General features: G+C 43.7%; 1 protein-coding gene across 6 annotated transcripts in view; it reads right to left on the bottom strand.

Annotated features, from left to right (window-relative positions):
* Positions 1 to 204: 204 nt before the first annotated feature.
* The window catches only part of LOC118311196 (receptor-type tyrosine-protein phosphatase S-like), a 61,456-nt gene continuing 47,685 nt past the window's right edge, over positions 205 to 13,975 (bottom strand). For all 6 annotated transcript variants that reach the window (XM_035634817.2, XM_035634819.2, XM_035634820.2 and 3 more), the window contains 18 exons: positions 13,615 to 13,868; positions 13,257 to 13,344; positions 12,817 to 13,035; positions 12,011 to 12,168; positions 10,993 to 11,004; positions 10,666 to 10,778; positions 8,972 to 9,069; positions 8,518 to 8,641; positions 7,855 to 8,030; positions 7,541 to 7,660; positions 6,726 to 6,880; positions 6,079 to 6,364; positions 5,612 to 5,790; positions 5,129 to 5,255; positions 4,900 to 5,025; positions 4,073 to 4,227; positions 3,847 to 3,982; positions 205 to 2,925 (listed from right to left, as the gene is read on the bottom strand). In XM_035634817.2, the coding sequence (XP_035490710.2) occupies positions 2,857 to 2,925; positions 3,847 to 3,982; positions 4,073 to 4,227; positions 4,900 to 5,025; positions 5,129 to 5,255; positions 5,612 to 5,790; positions 6,079 to 6,364; positions 6,726 to 6,880; positions 7,541 to 7,660; positions 7,855 to 8,030; positions 8,518 to 8,641; positions 8,972 to 9,069; positions 10,666 to 10,778; positions 10,993 to 11,004; positions 12,011 to 12,168; positions 12,817 to 13,035; positions 13,257 to 13,344; positions 13,615 to 13,868 (2,595 nt within the window). In that variant the 3' untranslated portion in view covers positions 205 to 2,856. The remainder of the gene's footprint in view (positions 2,926 to 3,846; positions 3,983 to 4,072; positions 4,228 to 4,899; positions 5,026 to 5,128; positions 5,256 to 5,611; positions 5,791 to 6,078; positions 6,365 to 6,725; positions 6,881 to 7,540; positions 7,661 to 7,854; positions 8,031 to 8,517; positions 8,642 to 8,971; positions 9,070 to 10,665; positions 10,779 to 10,992; positions 11,005 to 12,010; positions 12,169 to 12,816; positions 13,036 to 13,256; positions 13,345 to 13,614; positions 13,869 to 13,975) is intronic.

The following is a 13,975-nucleotide window of genomic DNA, read 5'->3' as shown; positions in this document are numbered from 1 at the left end:
GAGTCACACACACTAAGGTGCGGGCACGGGTTCATGTTAGTGCATGTGCGTGTCCCTCACTGTGAAAACGTTGGTTCTCCCCTATTAAGAAAGACGGCTCCCGCTCCGATCGGCTCGGATGTAAACATGACACTTGGGTGGACTTGTATTTTACTTGAGGGTTTCTTTGGTTCCATCTAGTGGACAAGGAAATAAAACCAACAGTAAGGTAAGCAGGTCATTGTGCTGTATATCCAATCATCCTGCTTTTAATACAAAGTCAAGATACAATATCTACATCCATTGTTTGAAAGGAAAGAACAGGTACATAATTGAGGGGGGATGGCGTCATCAGAGCTGGTCCTCAACACACTTCATATCATGTTCCACGTGTGCGACTTTTATATTTCCTCTTGACACAATAATCAGAAAATTGAAAGAATAACATATGTCATATATGTCAAACATCGTCAAGACTTCTGGACCACACATGAAGTTCATACCAGAATATATTCAGATTCAAACAGTTACCTTGAAGGTGTGTGTGTGTGTGCAGCCGGGCGATTCTTACCTGTTCTCTCTCAAAAATACACTTGCTACCATGTGCTCACCAGCAAACTAAATACCAACAGCTTGTCTGCTCTATAAATCTAATATCTCTGATGCCCTTATTAAACCTATAACGTTGGGGCGGATCATACATCAGCAGCTATGATCACCTCACTGCTGCTGCTACTGTACAGAGGTCGAGTGGGGGGACGGCATTGTAAGGGCATCACTGTAAACTTAAACTATGTGCGCCTCTAATGTACATCTCTAGCTAACTAGTCGGACATCAGTAATCAGTATCAAATAGCACCCTACACAGAGGGCAAACTTTATAATAATAAAGCAAATTAAAAAAAGCACCAAAACTGACCATTCAAAATAAAAAAAACAAACAGTGACAATATCATACTTTTACATTGGCTTGCCAAAGAAACAAGTAAACAACATCTTATTGGTTATAGTTGCTAGATATCCCAAATAAATAAATAAAAATAAACATAAAAAGTAACAAAATAGAATAATAAATATTTTTAAAAAATCATATGAAATGAATATGACAAAGTGAACGATAACAATAAGGCTTTTTTTTTGCGACGATAAGAACTACATCACATCCAATCCCACATTATATCTTGTGCTCAGACTTTTGCAATTGTACTGTATAGGACTCCAATGATAGACTGTATGTACAAAATTGTGAAATTCACCCGAAATGTCTGATACACTGGAACATCACTGTGCTCTTTAATCACCACGTGGGCCCGAATATGATTATATGTCAATTCAAGAAAAGATATATTGTATATCGATATCAAGGACTTGTGCAGCAGTACTGGGGTAGACGGAGGGGGACACATCAATCGGTTACGTTGGGATGTTCTGTACAGTGAGTTTAAGGGACAGAGAGTTTCGGAGTTGGGAAAGGAAGGTGTTGAAAGTGAGCAATTCACCATTTGCACTTATTTATTTTTATATTTTTTAGATCTTCTATCTTTCATTGCCTAAAATAGTAAAATATCAGAGGGATCTAACTGCAATGGGATGCGATTCAAGTAGGTAAACTTCAGAGGAGGAGGATGATCAGCAAACAACTTTCATCCTCAAGATACTGTATGACAATAAAAGGTCTAGCACACAAAGCATGAGCATTAGGCAGCATGTTAAAACACAAGAAATAAGTCGGCATAAGGCGGAGACATACAGTAAAAACACAGAAAAAATCGGCAGAAATGGGCTGAGAATTCAAGAAAGAAAGGGTCTTTAACTCAATTCTTTCATTAGCATCTCTTTCAATAAGCCACTGTTGAACTGTCACAATGGGACTGACATCAAGAGGATCTGAGCTGGAGGAAGAACAAGGGCTACAGCAAATATCAAGCAAGCTTTTTTGTTGGATGAAGAATACACTGGACTACAAATCTCTGCCCAGTTGAGGCTCTGATGGACTCGAATCACTGTTCTGAGGCCAGCTGTTTCGTGGCGAGGTCGCGACTGCGGAGTGTGAACTGATCCTTGGCCGGTGTTTAAGAACAGCCTCTGGTCTCACTTCATGTTATGCTGGATGAAAGACGGAGCCATCTCTCCTCGTAGGCCACAGTTCTTGTTCACGCTGCACAAATTTTTCTTGGCACTGTGCGTTGGGTAAATGAGCATCCACATGCTTCCCCAGCAGTCCTCAGGGTGGTGAGTCCGTACTGCGGGCTTCTGCGGAGGGACGACCTTGTCCTCTGCTTTTGAACTATAATCACAACTACCTGTGGTAGCCGTAGACACCTTTGACTCACAGACACATAGAAATGTTAACCATTGCACTTTGTAACCCCTTAGTACACCAAACCTATAGATACAAAGTTGAGGATAAAAAGCCCATTTAGGGTGCAGCAAATATCCAGGCTCTTTGTGTTTCTGTTTTTTGTTTTTATATATTTTTTGTATTTTATACACATATAGTATCATAATTCCTGTTCAGAAGCTGTTTGTATTTCACGGGTTCATATTGGAGATAGCTGACCACAACACACATGTATTATACATCCTTCACACTGGAACACTGAGGTAAGTATATGGATTACACATGGACATACACACACACTCACACACACCAGTCCCTCGGGGAGGTCCTGCTGCGTGTGGGTGCTGTTAGACACAGATTTCTTGTTGCTGTTTTTGTTGTTGCTCTTTTTGTCCCTGTTGGTGTAGTATGACTCCTCTTTGTAACTCTCTCCCAGAAAAAAGTTTCACTGCTCACGATATTTCAGGATGTCTTTCTCTCGTTGGTTTGTTTGTGGACCTCGAAGCAGAAAGATGGAGGGATAGTTGTCTCTTCACTTACGTTGCATAGTGGTCAAAGCTACCCAGGTACTCCAGAGCAGCCTGGTAGCAGAACTGGTACTCGTCCTGGGTCAGACACAGAAAATTGTATACATTGTCATAAACAGCACATAAATGTTGTACATTAAAAATATGAATGTACTATGCTTAGCTGGCAGGTGACAAAACCTATCCAGTCACATTTTGTAGCAAATATAATGACAATATTGTGAATGCAACATCCTGGCTTTACCGCATGTTGTAAATGCTCTCATATCTAAAATATAATTGTGAACATTTAAAGTTTAAATTTGCGATGTCATATTCAAAAGGAAAAGGAAAACATTTGTATTTCTTTCTTGAAAAGATTTTTCATATGAGCCTTAAAGATAAATTTGTGGATTGATAAATTTATACCGAAGCAGCTCAATAAAATAAAATAAAATAAACACACGCATGCACACACAAACAAAACCTAATTCAAACGCCAACCCTGAAACCAAATCTCAAATCTGAAATAGCCCTTTGAAATTGTGAGGACAGGCCAAGATGTCATCATAAGGTCAAAATGTCCTTTTTACTAAAATGTACCCTCACTACTATAGACAGACAAGTTAAAAAACCCACCGACCAAAATGTTTTTGCAGCATATGATCTTAGAAAAAGCAGATGTTTTAGAAACACGTAAACATCGACGAATGAGATATTTGTATTTGTAGACTTGAATCGCACTTACAAAAAGGGTTTTAATGACTATACATTTGTGAAAATGTTGTAAAATTTAAGTCAAATTGTAATAATTATGTCTAGGAATACGTAATACGCAATACAATCGTCCATGTAGAATATTGGGGTATTTTCACATATAAGTACACACAACTAGAGCAAACAGTTTAGCCCAGGTAATCACAACATGTTGGCTATAATATCAGACGGATAGCTTTAACCACTATTACTAGTGAGCAGCATCAATTCTTTTCTTGCTCGTGTCTCTGCCAGTGTGTTTACCTCAGTCTGCACCATGGCTGGTCTCTGTGTCCGCAGCATTTTGACAGTCTGGAAGATGTCCACCGCCCCTTCGTAACGCATCCTCTCCAGGACAATACTCAGAGTGATGAAAACACCTGTCCGTCCCACACCAGCACTACAGGCGTAAAGAAAAACAATTAAATATGGTTTACAGTTACAATGACTAGTTTCACCATGAGCTACTAAAATGAAGCCCATCGTTTACCTGCAGTGGACGCTGATTGGTCCATCCTGACCAAACTGCTCCTTGGTTTTGTGCACTTGGCCAATGAAATCGATGAAGCCCTCCCCAGATTTGGGCACACCTTGCTCTGGCCAATCAGTGAACTGGAACTGACGCACTGTCCGTGATTGGCCGTCCTGAAGGGGAGAGGAAATGATAAGAACAACGACTCATAAATATTTACTGAAAAACTGCAAGCTGACTTGATCTAAAAATGTGTTTTCAATACTATCAAGAGGTTTATTATGAGGACTGAGACTCTGCCCAGACAATATACCTCCCCCTTCTAATGATTACTGTTATCTGACTCTGGATCAGTGACTGTGGTTAACTGCAAGCAGTAACGTCAGTATGTCTGCTATTGTCAGCCACTCAGTGCGCAATTACATCTTTTCTCCTTTGCTCAGCCCTTCTGACGCCCCTTTAATGGAGATCAATACAGCATCTGTCGATGTGGCGTCAGTGTGGGACAGGCTTAACTGGAGTTATCTATGACTGGGACGCCCTTAAAGGACCTACGGTCTCACATATACGCTGTCAAGATAATCTGGAGACAGCATGGTTAAATGAGTGATCTATGGCGGCCTCGTTAGTGTTAACCTATTGTGTTGGACACATTTACATACAAAACACACACAGACCAAGGCACACTACATGTCGATAGGACATGCTTTGCACCAATGCCTTTAACGGCACTGATGGATAAGGAGTAGAGCAGAAGAGTCAAGGAGTGTAATGTTATATTGACGTCTGAGTACAACATATAACAGGGGAACAGGAGTCTTTCAACAGCACAGACATGAACCCACCCTGGCATCCGTCACTTTGAACTCCCGCAGGATGTACTGAGGCATGTTGTACTCTGCCATGGGATCCACCACGAAGTACTGGTACCTGGCTGAGCGCTCCGCGGGCCAGTACTGGTGACACTTCTCCTGACAGAGCAGAACAGGAAAAAAACCGTAACAGTATTGATGACATGGTGTACATGGTATAGAAAATCCCTGTAATTTTCATGTTTACATATTTCGTACATACCCGGCCCATTTCTCTCAGTTTAGTGAGCATGACCACTATAGTGGAGTTGTGTTCCCACAGCATCCTCCAGAAGTCCTCCGTAGTCTCAGCCAGTGGGCCCTGGGTGGCGATGTAGCCTCTCTGCTGCCTACAAACACACACACACACACACACCTCCCTTCATTCTCGTTTCTCCTTCTGTCAAGCCTCTTGACTTTAAAAAAAGGGGTCAGGCTTCAGGCAAGAAGAAGAACAGTCAAAACACGTGCGTACAAGCTCTCTGAACAACTGAGTCATCACAAGCTCTTGAGCATCAGCCCCCCTTCACAGGGACTGAAACAAGTGCAGCGCAGCGAGACAAATGTATACGGTAATGGCAGATCTGACGGGACGTGACAGGTGAGACGACTGTGGTGAAAACCTATCCAATCCATTCACTCATCAAGCCATCATAAGAGGAAGGGGGGGTCAGGTCATATTAGTGTTTGCGGGAGGACAACGCACCTGTATCCGTCTATGTAACTGGCATTGATGTAGTCGGAGCCCTCCAGGCCTCTGATTGGCTGGAGGCAGACTCGGGTGGTTTCATAGGGCATGATGTTGACCAGTCGGTTCTTGAATTTGTTGCAAGGCAGGTTGGCTGTGACAAACCGGGACGTGTGGGCTTTGGTGTTAGCCAGTCGCTGGATGTAGAGAGAGAGAATGAAGCGCATGTGTGACTACAGGGATTTTAAAGCTATTATCAGGAGTGGGATTATTTGCCTGGTAAGATAATAATACACAAAGCTACTACTGTATTCTAAATGCTAGTGCTTATCTGAACGGTTGTGAGATGGTAAATAGGAACAAGACAGCAAAGCAAAACAATAACATAAAACATTTTTCTGTTACACCAAATATTTTTTAAAGACTTCTAAAAGTTCTAAACTAAAATCTTTAATTCAAACACCTCCCCCTGGACCCTCTCCTACCTTAAACTCCAGCTCCATGCCGGTGACATGCTCTCCGCTCTCCACCTTGGACAGCTTCTGCATGTAGGAGTACAGACTCCTGGCAGCCACCTCAGTGTTCCCGCAAGCCACGGCCTCCAGCAGGGCCTCGTGAATAAAGCTGTACTGGTCCTCCGTCTGCACCATGTAGTTCCTCTGGGAGCGCATCAGGGTCACGTGACCGTAGATGTCCACGGTGCGCTCCTGTCGAATGCGCTCCAGCATGGCGTCTATGACGATGAAACAACCGGTGCGACCGACCCCAGCGCTGACCGGAGGAGGGGCGGAATAAGCGGGATGTCAGTTGACTGTTACTTTATTTAAAGGAATAGTTTGCAAAATGTATTCAGTGTATAGTGCTCTCAAAAATTCTACAATGGAGAAATAAGGGTAATGTTAACAGCATGTACCCTTCTTTCTATAGTACTAATTTACCCACAACGTCACATTTTGAATTTGTCAAAACGACCATTATGTGGTTGTTTGGATTAATCTCCTGGGGGGGAACAATCCGTGGCAATTCTGACTATTGATTAACCCGTTAAGTCATATTCGCAAATGTGAAACTATTCTTTAAAATAAACTTGTGCGTTTGGTGTGTGTGTGTGTGTGTGTGTGTGTGTGTGTACCTGCAGTGAGCGATGATGGGTCCAGCGTCAGGAGGGTTGCAGGCTTTGACCCGGCGGAGGAAGTTGAGGAAGGGGGTGGGATACTCTGGCACACCGTGATCTGGCCAGGAGGTAAACTGGAACTGACGCACCTCTCTCCGTTCACTGCTGCCACTCTGAGATAAGGAACAGGCAGCGAGTCTGTACTGTCACTGAAATCACTATTGTCTGTAGCCTGTTCACGTCAGAGCTTTCATCTCATTGCAGTATTGAATATATTATATTCTCAGAAATATATCTCCATCTTCCTTTGCACAGTGCATTCAAGAATCTTTTATATTCATTCGGGAAAAAGAACTGTAAACACTGCATAAAGCAGGGATGATACTGGAATTGTTGAATATTTCATGTGCATGAGATATCTCCTTACTTGACGTATCACAACACATCAACAAAAATTTAGAGAAGCAGGGCAGCACTTGGCCTAATTTCTGTTTGTAAGTAGGCCACAGAGACACGCCAGTCTGACGGTTCTCGATTAGCCCTTCGCTATAAGACAGTACTCTGCCTCCAATGGTGAGCACATCTCAGCACCTGACACAGGGAGGAGGCCTGGATTGAAAAACTCCATGAGGCCCAGACTCATCGATTATCCTCCGAGTGTCCGCACACACTAACACTCATGCCGTACCGGCGGATATTCATGATTAGTCCAGCTGCTCCTGGATCCTAACCTGTACGCTCAAGAGATCAGTGGATGCTGAATGAATTAGAGGAGAGGGCAGCGTGGTGAGTCAAAGGTTGACAAACAGTAGGAAAGGGGCAAACTAATTTACCTTATGTAGCGACAGTGTGCGGACGCAGAATGTAGCCAGCTCCATTGTGTCCAGCAGGGTGACCTGGATCATCCCGTATGTCTCTGTGCCGCGGCTGGGCCAGTACTGATCGCACTTTATCTACACAGACGCAGGAAAAGACTGACCTGAATACCTCATAATTTCATCGGGTTTGTAAACCAAACAGAACCTATAAATAGCAGCTGTATATATATATATATATATATATATATATATATATATTAGTATGTAACAGTAATCTAGATAATGAGCATTGTGGATATGGGTCAGTAGGCAAAGGCCTAGTTTCTTACCCGTGACTTCTCCTCCAGGCGTGTCATCATGACGACCGAGGCAGCCCGCTGCTCCCACACCATCCTCCAGAAGTCCCCGAACGTCTCTGCCAGTGGCCCCTGGGTGGCGATGTAGGCATTCTGCTTCCTGTAGCCATCAATGTAGTTGGCGTTGATGTAGTCGCTCCCCAGGATACCTACCAAACAAAAGATTTGTGTGGCGAAACTGCAATCTGCATAAGCGACACCATTTGTTAACCTCCTCGTACGACATGAAGCAGCCTTAACAAACTGTCTGTTTCTAGCGGCCTTGGCCTCCAGCCGGCTGCTGCTGGATGACTAGCGGGCGAGGACAAACAAACAATTTACACCAAACTCCGTTGGTGTAAATTCATGAGCTCCAGATCAAATCCATTCTCCCCCTTCTTGTTCTTGTTGGAGGAGTGCAGGCTGCACTCGAATGCACTCACGCTGTTTGTCAGTCTCATGCCACTGCACAAAGCCAGTCTGGAGCACTGTGTGCAATTTCAGATTTCATCCATCATGCAGTGAACCCCCCCCCCCCCCCCCCCCCCCTTCTCTCCCCTCCCCCCTTTTCTCTTGTTCGCCCCACCTGAACACAAATACACCCAGACTGCCCCATTAGAATTTCTAAACATCTCCTTCAACTCGTTCGTCTTTTACCATCTATGGGAGCCAGGACGACTCTGGTGTGGTCGTATGCTATCACGTTTGCATAGCGGTTTTTGGGCTTGTTGACCTCCAGGTTCGAATGTTCCCAGGTGAACTGCTGACTCGGGTCGATGGACTGGGGAGAGGAAGCACAAGAAGACACACACACACGCACGCACACGCACGCGCACACGCACGCACGCATGCACGCACACAGACACACACACACACACACACACACACACAAGCAGTGTAGTAGCGTATTTGAGGATGATGGAAGGAGAGTGCACTGTAATGTTGACAAGTTACAGCAATTGATTGCACTACTAAATAAATCATGCAAATAGTCTGCACACTGAGAAACAAGTGTTAAATAAATGTTAAGTAAGATTTGCTTCATGAAGCAGAGGCTTAACATCCCTAAACAATACAATTTATTCATATTGAATAATACGTTTTTTCTCACCTCGTACTCCTGGGAGAGTCTCAGGTTGTCGTTAGCTTTCAGGAGCTCGATGTGCTCCGCCAGCTCACTGATGGGAATGGGAGGGTGGCTCATCATTCCTGCGTGACAACAAGGGTCAGAGGTGAAGCAGGGGTCCGGCTGAACAACCTGAATTACTGCGGGCTGACGTCATGCACCAGCAAAGATGTGTAGATAATTATACAATCAGAGGAACATCACATATGATTAGGGAACACGCTGAGGCAGAAAATCAATTTTGATCCATGTGTGAGGACAAAGTGAGGAAGGTCTTATTTGTTTGTAAATTGTTTTCCTTTGATAAATTGCTTTCTATGTGATCGGAGGAGCAACGACTTGGAGAAAACAAACACAGACTGAACGCCAATTAGGAGGGCTGCGCACACACACACACATACTCACGCACAAAGGAAGCAACCTAAGGCTCCTGCAGTCAATTCTTTTCACAGCTGGGGAAAGGGGGAAGCTACAGCAATCCATTCTCCATTCAAAAGGCAAACAGCCACGACAATAAATCAGAGAAACACTGCTCTGCATACAACAAACCAATGTCAGAAATGCATTCTCGATGTGTCTTGGATTGTAAATGCATCTCCATGCGCCATAAAAGGCATTTAAGTCATTCTGCTGCTACAGCTATCAAACAGCAGCACCCACAGGTAATCACGGCAAAATGCTCCCGTCACGGCCAAAATAACCTCAGATGGCAACGGCTGGTATGTTGGACAAATTCAATCTTTGTTGAGAATCTCAAAGGCACAAATCTCAGGGGAGGCGAAGTATGTGAGGAACGAGGGTCAATGTTGTTTAAAAAAAATTCTTATGATAGAAAGAAAGAGCTGAAGTGCTTTATTCTGTGGGTTCTACTTTGCTTCCCAGGAACATCATCTTCATCTTAGGATGAAATAAAAAATGGCATCAGTTGACTTCATACATCCGGGCAAAGTAAAGTCTAAACCTTTTCACTGTGGCACATATCGCAGCAGTGTTGAAAAGGTGACACATCTCGCCACCTTTTCAAACAAGGAGGCAAAGTGAGAAGAGTGATTCAGTTCCATGGATGTTGGATCACGCTAATCGAACGCATCATTGGCCTGATGCCACAACCGAAGCAGCTGTGTTGTTAGATCTTCCTCAGCAGGGGGTGGGGAGCGAGAAAAAATCCATGCAGTTACTTCACAGTGGGGTTTCACTTGGTCATGCTGTTGAGAACAATGTCAACTCCTCTACAAATGGTCACAGTGGACGCCAAGACACACCTGTGACACAACAAATCATCACGACTATTAAAACTTGACTCAGAAACATTAAAGAGTGATGAGACCGATTTCTGTGACTCTGTCTGGTGTGATGGGCTATCTGCAGCACAGCATGTGGAATGTGGGCGAGCGGAGATGATCCGATTTTGCCACACTGTTATGACTCAGCCGTGACTCGGCACTGACTGTGCTACCTGGGCAGTGGCCATTTTGCTCCCAGAAATGACTGGAAGCTGCCAGGTACATGCTGATTGTGATGCGGAGGAGTACTTTCACAATCTTGTCTGCATAATCTTACCGAGGTTAAAATTAGCAGCATGAATATTTGATTATCAGATGATGAGCAAGTGGAAGTATACTTTATTAGGAAGATACAAAATGTGCTTTTGGGTGTCTGTGTGGGCACACGCCTCATACCGGGAGTCTGGAAGTTGATGCGTCTCATCTCCACAGGGTCTGTTGGATGATGGGCCATCATCTCGGCATTACTCAAAAGGCTCTTGGTTCCGGGCTCAGAGTCCTTGCGCTTGCTGCTCAGACACCAGTGAATCAAAAGAGCAATTAGCACATGCAAACAACCAGGGATAAAATACCAGACTCACTTCTGACACATCATTAGTACGACTACTTGATTTGAGTAAAAAGTGCATGAACAGATATGGTGTTTTACCGCTTGGTACAAGTTCTCTGGCGTCATGTAATTGCAGCGGGTTAAGACAAACAAAGAGCTTGATTTAATCTTACCTGTCAGGCTTGCTGCTTGCAGTGAAACGAGACCAGGGGGAAGAATGATTAGAGGAAGAAAGGGAAGGAAACAGACAGATTGTTAGAGAGGAAAATCAATATTTTGTATTAGTATTCAAAAGCTTGATGGCTTGCAGCAGATACCACAGGCCTATAGCAGCAGGGCGAGGCCTGTTTGATATCTGCCTGTGGGGAGAACAAACTTCTAAATTGGAACAAATTTGATGAATTTCAGACAGAAAAGTTGAGCACTTGTGGGAAGATTGCTGGACAGTAAACAATTCTGGTACAAGAAATATCAGCTGGAGCTGCAGGCAGAGTGTATGCACAGAGCATGATAAACTACCAAATGTACAAGGCTGGTGATATTCTATGTTTCTGTTATTGTCAAAATAAATCTAAAAGACCAAAACTAACAAAACATTGGTCTTACTAACTAATTGTCTGTGTAGCCAAAGCCTGGTATGTACCATATAGACTGTTAATTTGGAAAAATCTTCATTGTCAGACACGTCTGAAATGTGTCTTGCGTCGCAGCAGAAGCTCCATTTGCGACATAAAATACAACAATTGAGACAAGAATAATCCCCAAGAGAAAGTTAATGGTCCTTCAACATACTTTTGATGTTGGATTAAGCCCCATATTTAATTTTGGGATGGACTGGTGCATAAAAGAGTGCTTTATTCTAAAACTATTAAATTGTGGAATCCTGTAATTCAGTTTGATGGTAACAATTAATTTTCACTGTTCAAAACATGAATATGAACATGAGTCCTCCATTTAAAAATCTCCATTGTTATCAAAAACTATTAAAAGCACATTATGGAGCCACACTGGTTGATATTCTCCCACATGGGCACTGTAGTTTAGTTTGACTCTTAAGTAAAAAAAAAAGAAACGCACCTGAACACCCCAACAAATATGCAGGCAAATACCTGCTCTGACCAAAAGTCTTAGTTTGTCTTATGGCTGTAAATTTGACTTAAATTTCAGTCGAGTAGAGTTCATCCCACTCACTTTTTGTAAAGGAGTATAGCAATGACGATGCAGATGATGAAGACCACAGCCAGGACAGGTCCCACCACCCAGATCAGACCGTCACCTGCATCCAGGGGCTGAGGGTCCGAATCGGGAGCAATTACTGGATCTGTGTAAGGGCTGGCCACATACATTTTCTGAAAACAAATGCACAGACACATAGTCAGAAAAAGCGTAAAAGACACTGTTGTGTTTGTTTGTCCCTTTTATGAATGTATGACGAGGAAGGGTGATCGTGAAAAGGTTTTTCTTTTTATCTAACTTTTGTGTGTGGATGATATAACATATCTGACAAAGGCTACCAATTTTAATACCTAATTATTCAACAAACAGTGATCCCAAAAATAACGGGAAAAAAATAAAGATGTAACTGTCAAAGGCAGTATTTGAAGTATTGTAGAGCTGTTGCACTGGATTTCATTAGACTGAACAGGCATTACTTTAATTGTGACCAAGCTGAACATGAGCTTTTGTTTTATCTGTCTTTGCCTCTCTTTGTATATTTATGTCTATTCCAATTCCAATTCATATATATAAACATATACCAGCAGAGCACAAGGCAATATCTCTTCTACTGCCACAGCGCGTACACTCACTCTTTATTAGCAGCGATGATGGAAGTATGTGAAAGTTATTGCATTTTGTCTACAACACTTTGACTGACATCGAGCAGTGAGGCCATATTGATGAAAATGTATAGTGACAGCCTGCGGGAGAGAGCCACAGGCAGCCGGACTGGTTATAAACACAGGAGAGAAAGGAGATGTGACACGTGGCTTTCATACCCCGGTGGTTGAGTTGAGCTCAGCCAGGATGAAGAAGACGTACTCCTGACCCGGCTCTAGAGCTCGGTTTTCGAAGCCCCCGTAGTCCAGCTGGTCTCCAAGGGTGAAGAAGGCTGGTAGGGTGGCAGGTGTGAAACGGGCTGTGATGTAGGCCCGGCGCAAGTCCACCTGCTTTTGCTGCCGAGAATCCCTCTGCCTTTGACTGATGTCTTTCAACAGCTGAGAGATGAAAGATAGAAAATTGTGAATGTTATGAGAGAAGCAGAGAAACGGAAGGAATTACTAATGTCTAAACGCTGATAGGGAATTAAAAAGGGTAAGTGTTGCCAGGAGTCCTTAGCGATGGGATTCTGTGTGTGCGCGTGTGTGTGCATGTTTTTAGGTCCTCTCCTCCTTCCAGGCACAGACATCAGTGGTGCTGTCATTGGTGTGGTTCTCACCTCCTCTAGGTCCATTTCATCTGGACTCTTGAGGTGTCTGATGACGCCGCGGGCTCTCCTCAGTGGAACCACAACAACGTAGACATTCCTGTGGGAGCAGGAGAGTAGAAATAACATAACAACAGCTGCACTTACACAATGGCAAAATTCTAACTAATGTCATGTTGCCTCGTCAACTCGTTGCCCTAGAGACAGTATCCTAGACATCTTATCAGTCTGGTAATGTCATCATCATGCCCCACACCTTTGAGGGTTGCAATTATCTGATCTGACTGCAGCAGGTCCTACTGTCTGTGAAAGACACAAACGACCATTTCAAAACCATAACAATATCTACAACTGCATCTTTTAGTCTTACTTGATAGGAGAGCGACTCTCCAGAGATGGCAGGATTATCGTGACAGTTGTTTCAGTGTCGCGGGTGTGATCAATTTCAGGACGGCGGATGGTGATTGGCGGGGAGGTCTTGGCGGTGATGCGGTGGCGAAGGCCTCCCATGTTGCCCTCGGGGGCAGTGATCTTGAAGTCATAGCTGGTGTCAGGCTGAAGGTTTGGGATAACAGCCTTTCTGAGCCGAGCGTCCACCTCCACCTTTTGGCGGTTGTACTCCACCTGGAGGACGGGACAGGGTTGGTAAATTGAGAAGATTGGACAAAGGCAAGATTTGTATTTATATTCTGTATGCTGATGATATTGTACTTTAACACTTTAACACCCAA

The sequence above is a fragment of the Scophthalmus maximus genome, chromosome 5, assembly GCF_022379125.1.
Source record: "Scophthalmus maximus strain ysfricsl-2021 chromosome 5, ASM2237912v1, whole genome shotgun sequence".
Taxonomy (NCBI): Eukaryota; Metazoa; Chordata; class Actinopteri; order Pleuronectiformes; family Scophthalmidae; genus Scophthalmus; species Scophthalmus maximus.
The sequence above is the reverse complement of the archived record's forward strand: the minus strand, read 5'-3'. Positions and strand labels throughout refer to the sequence as shown.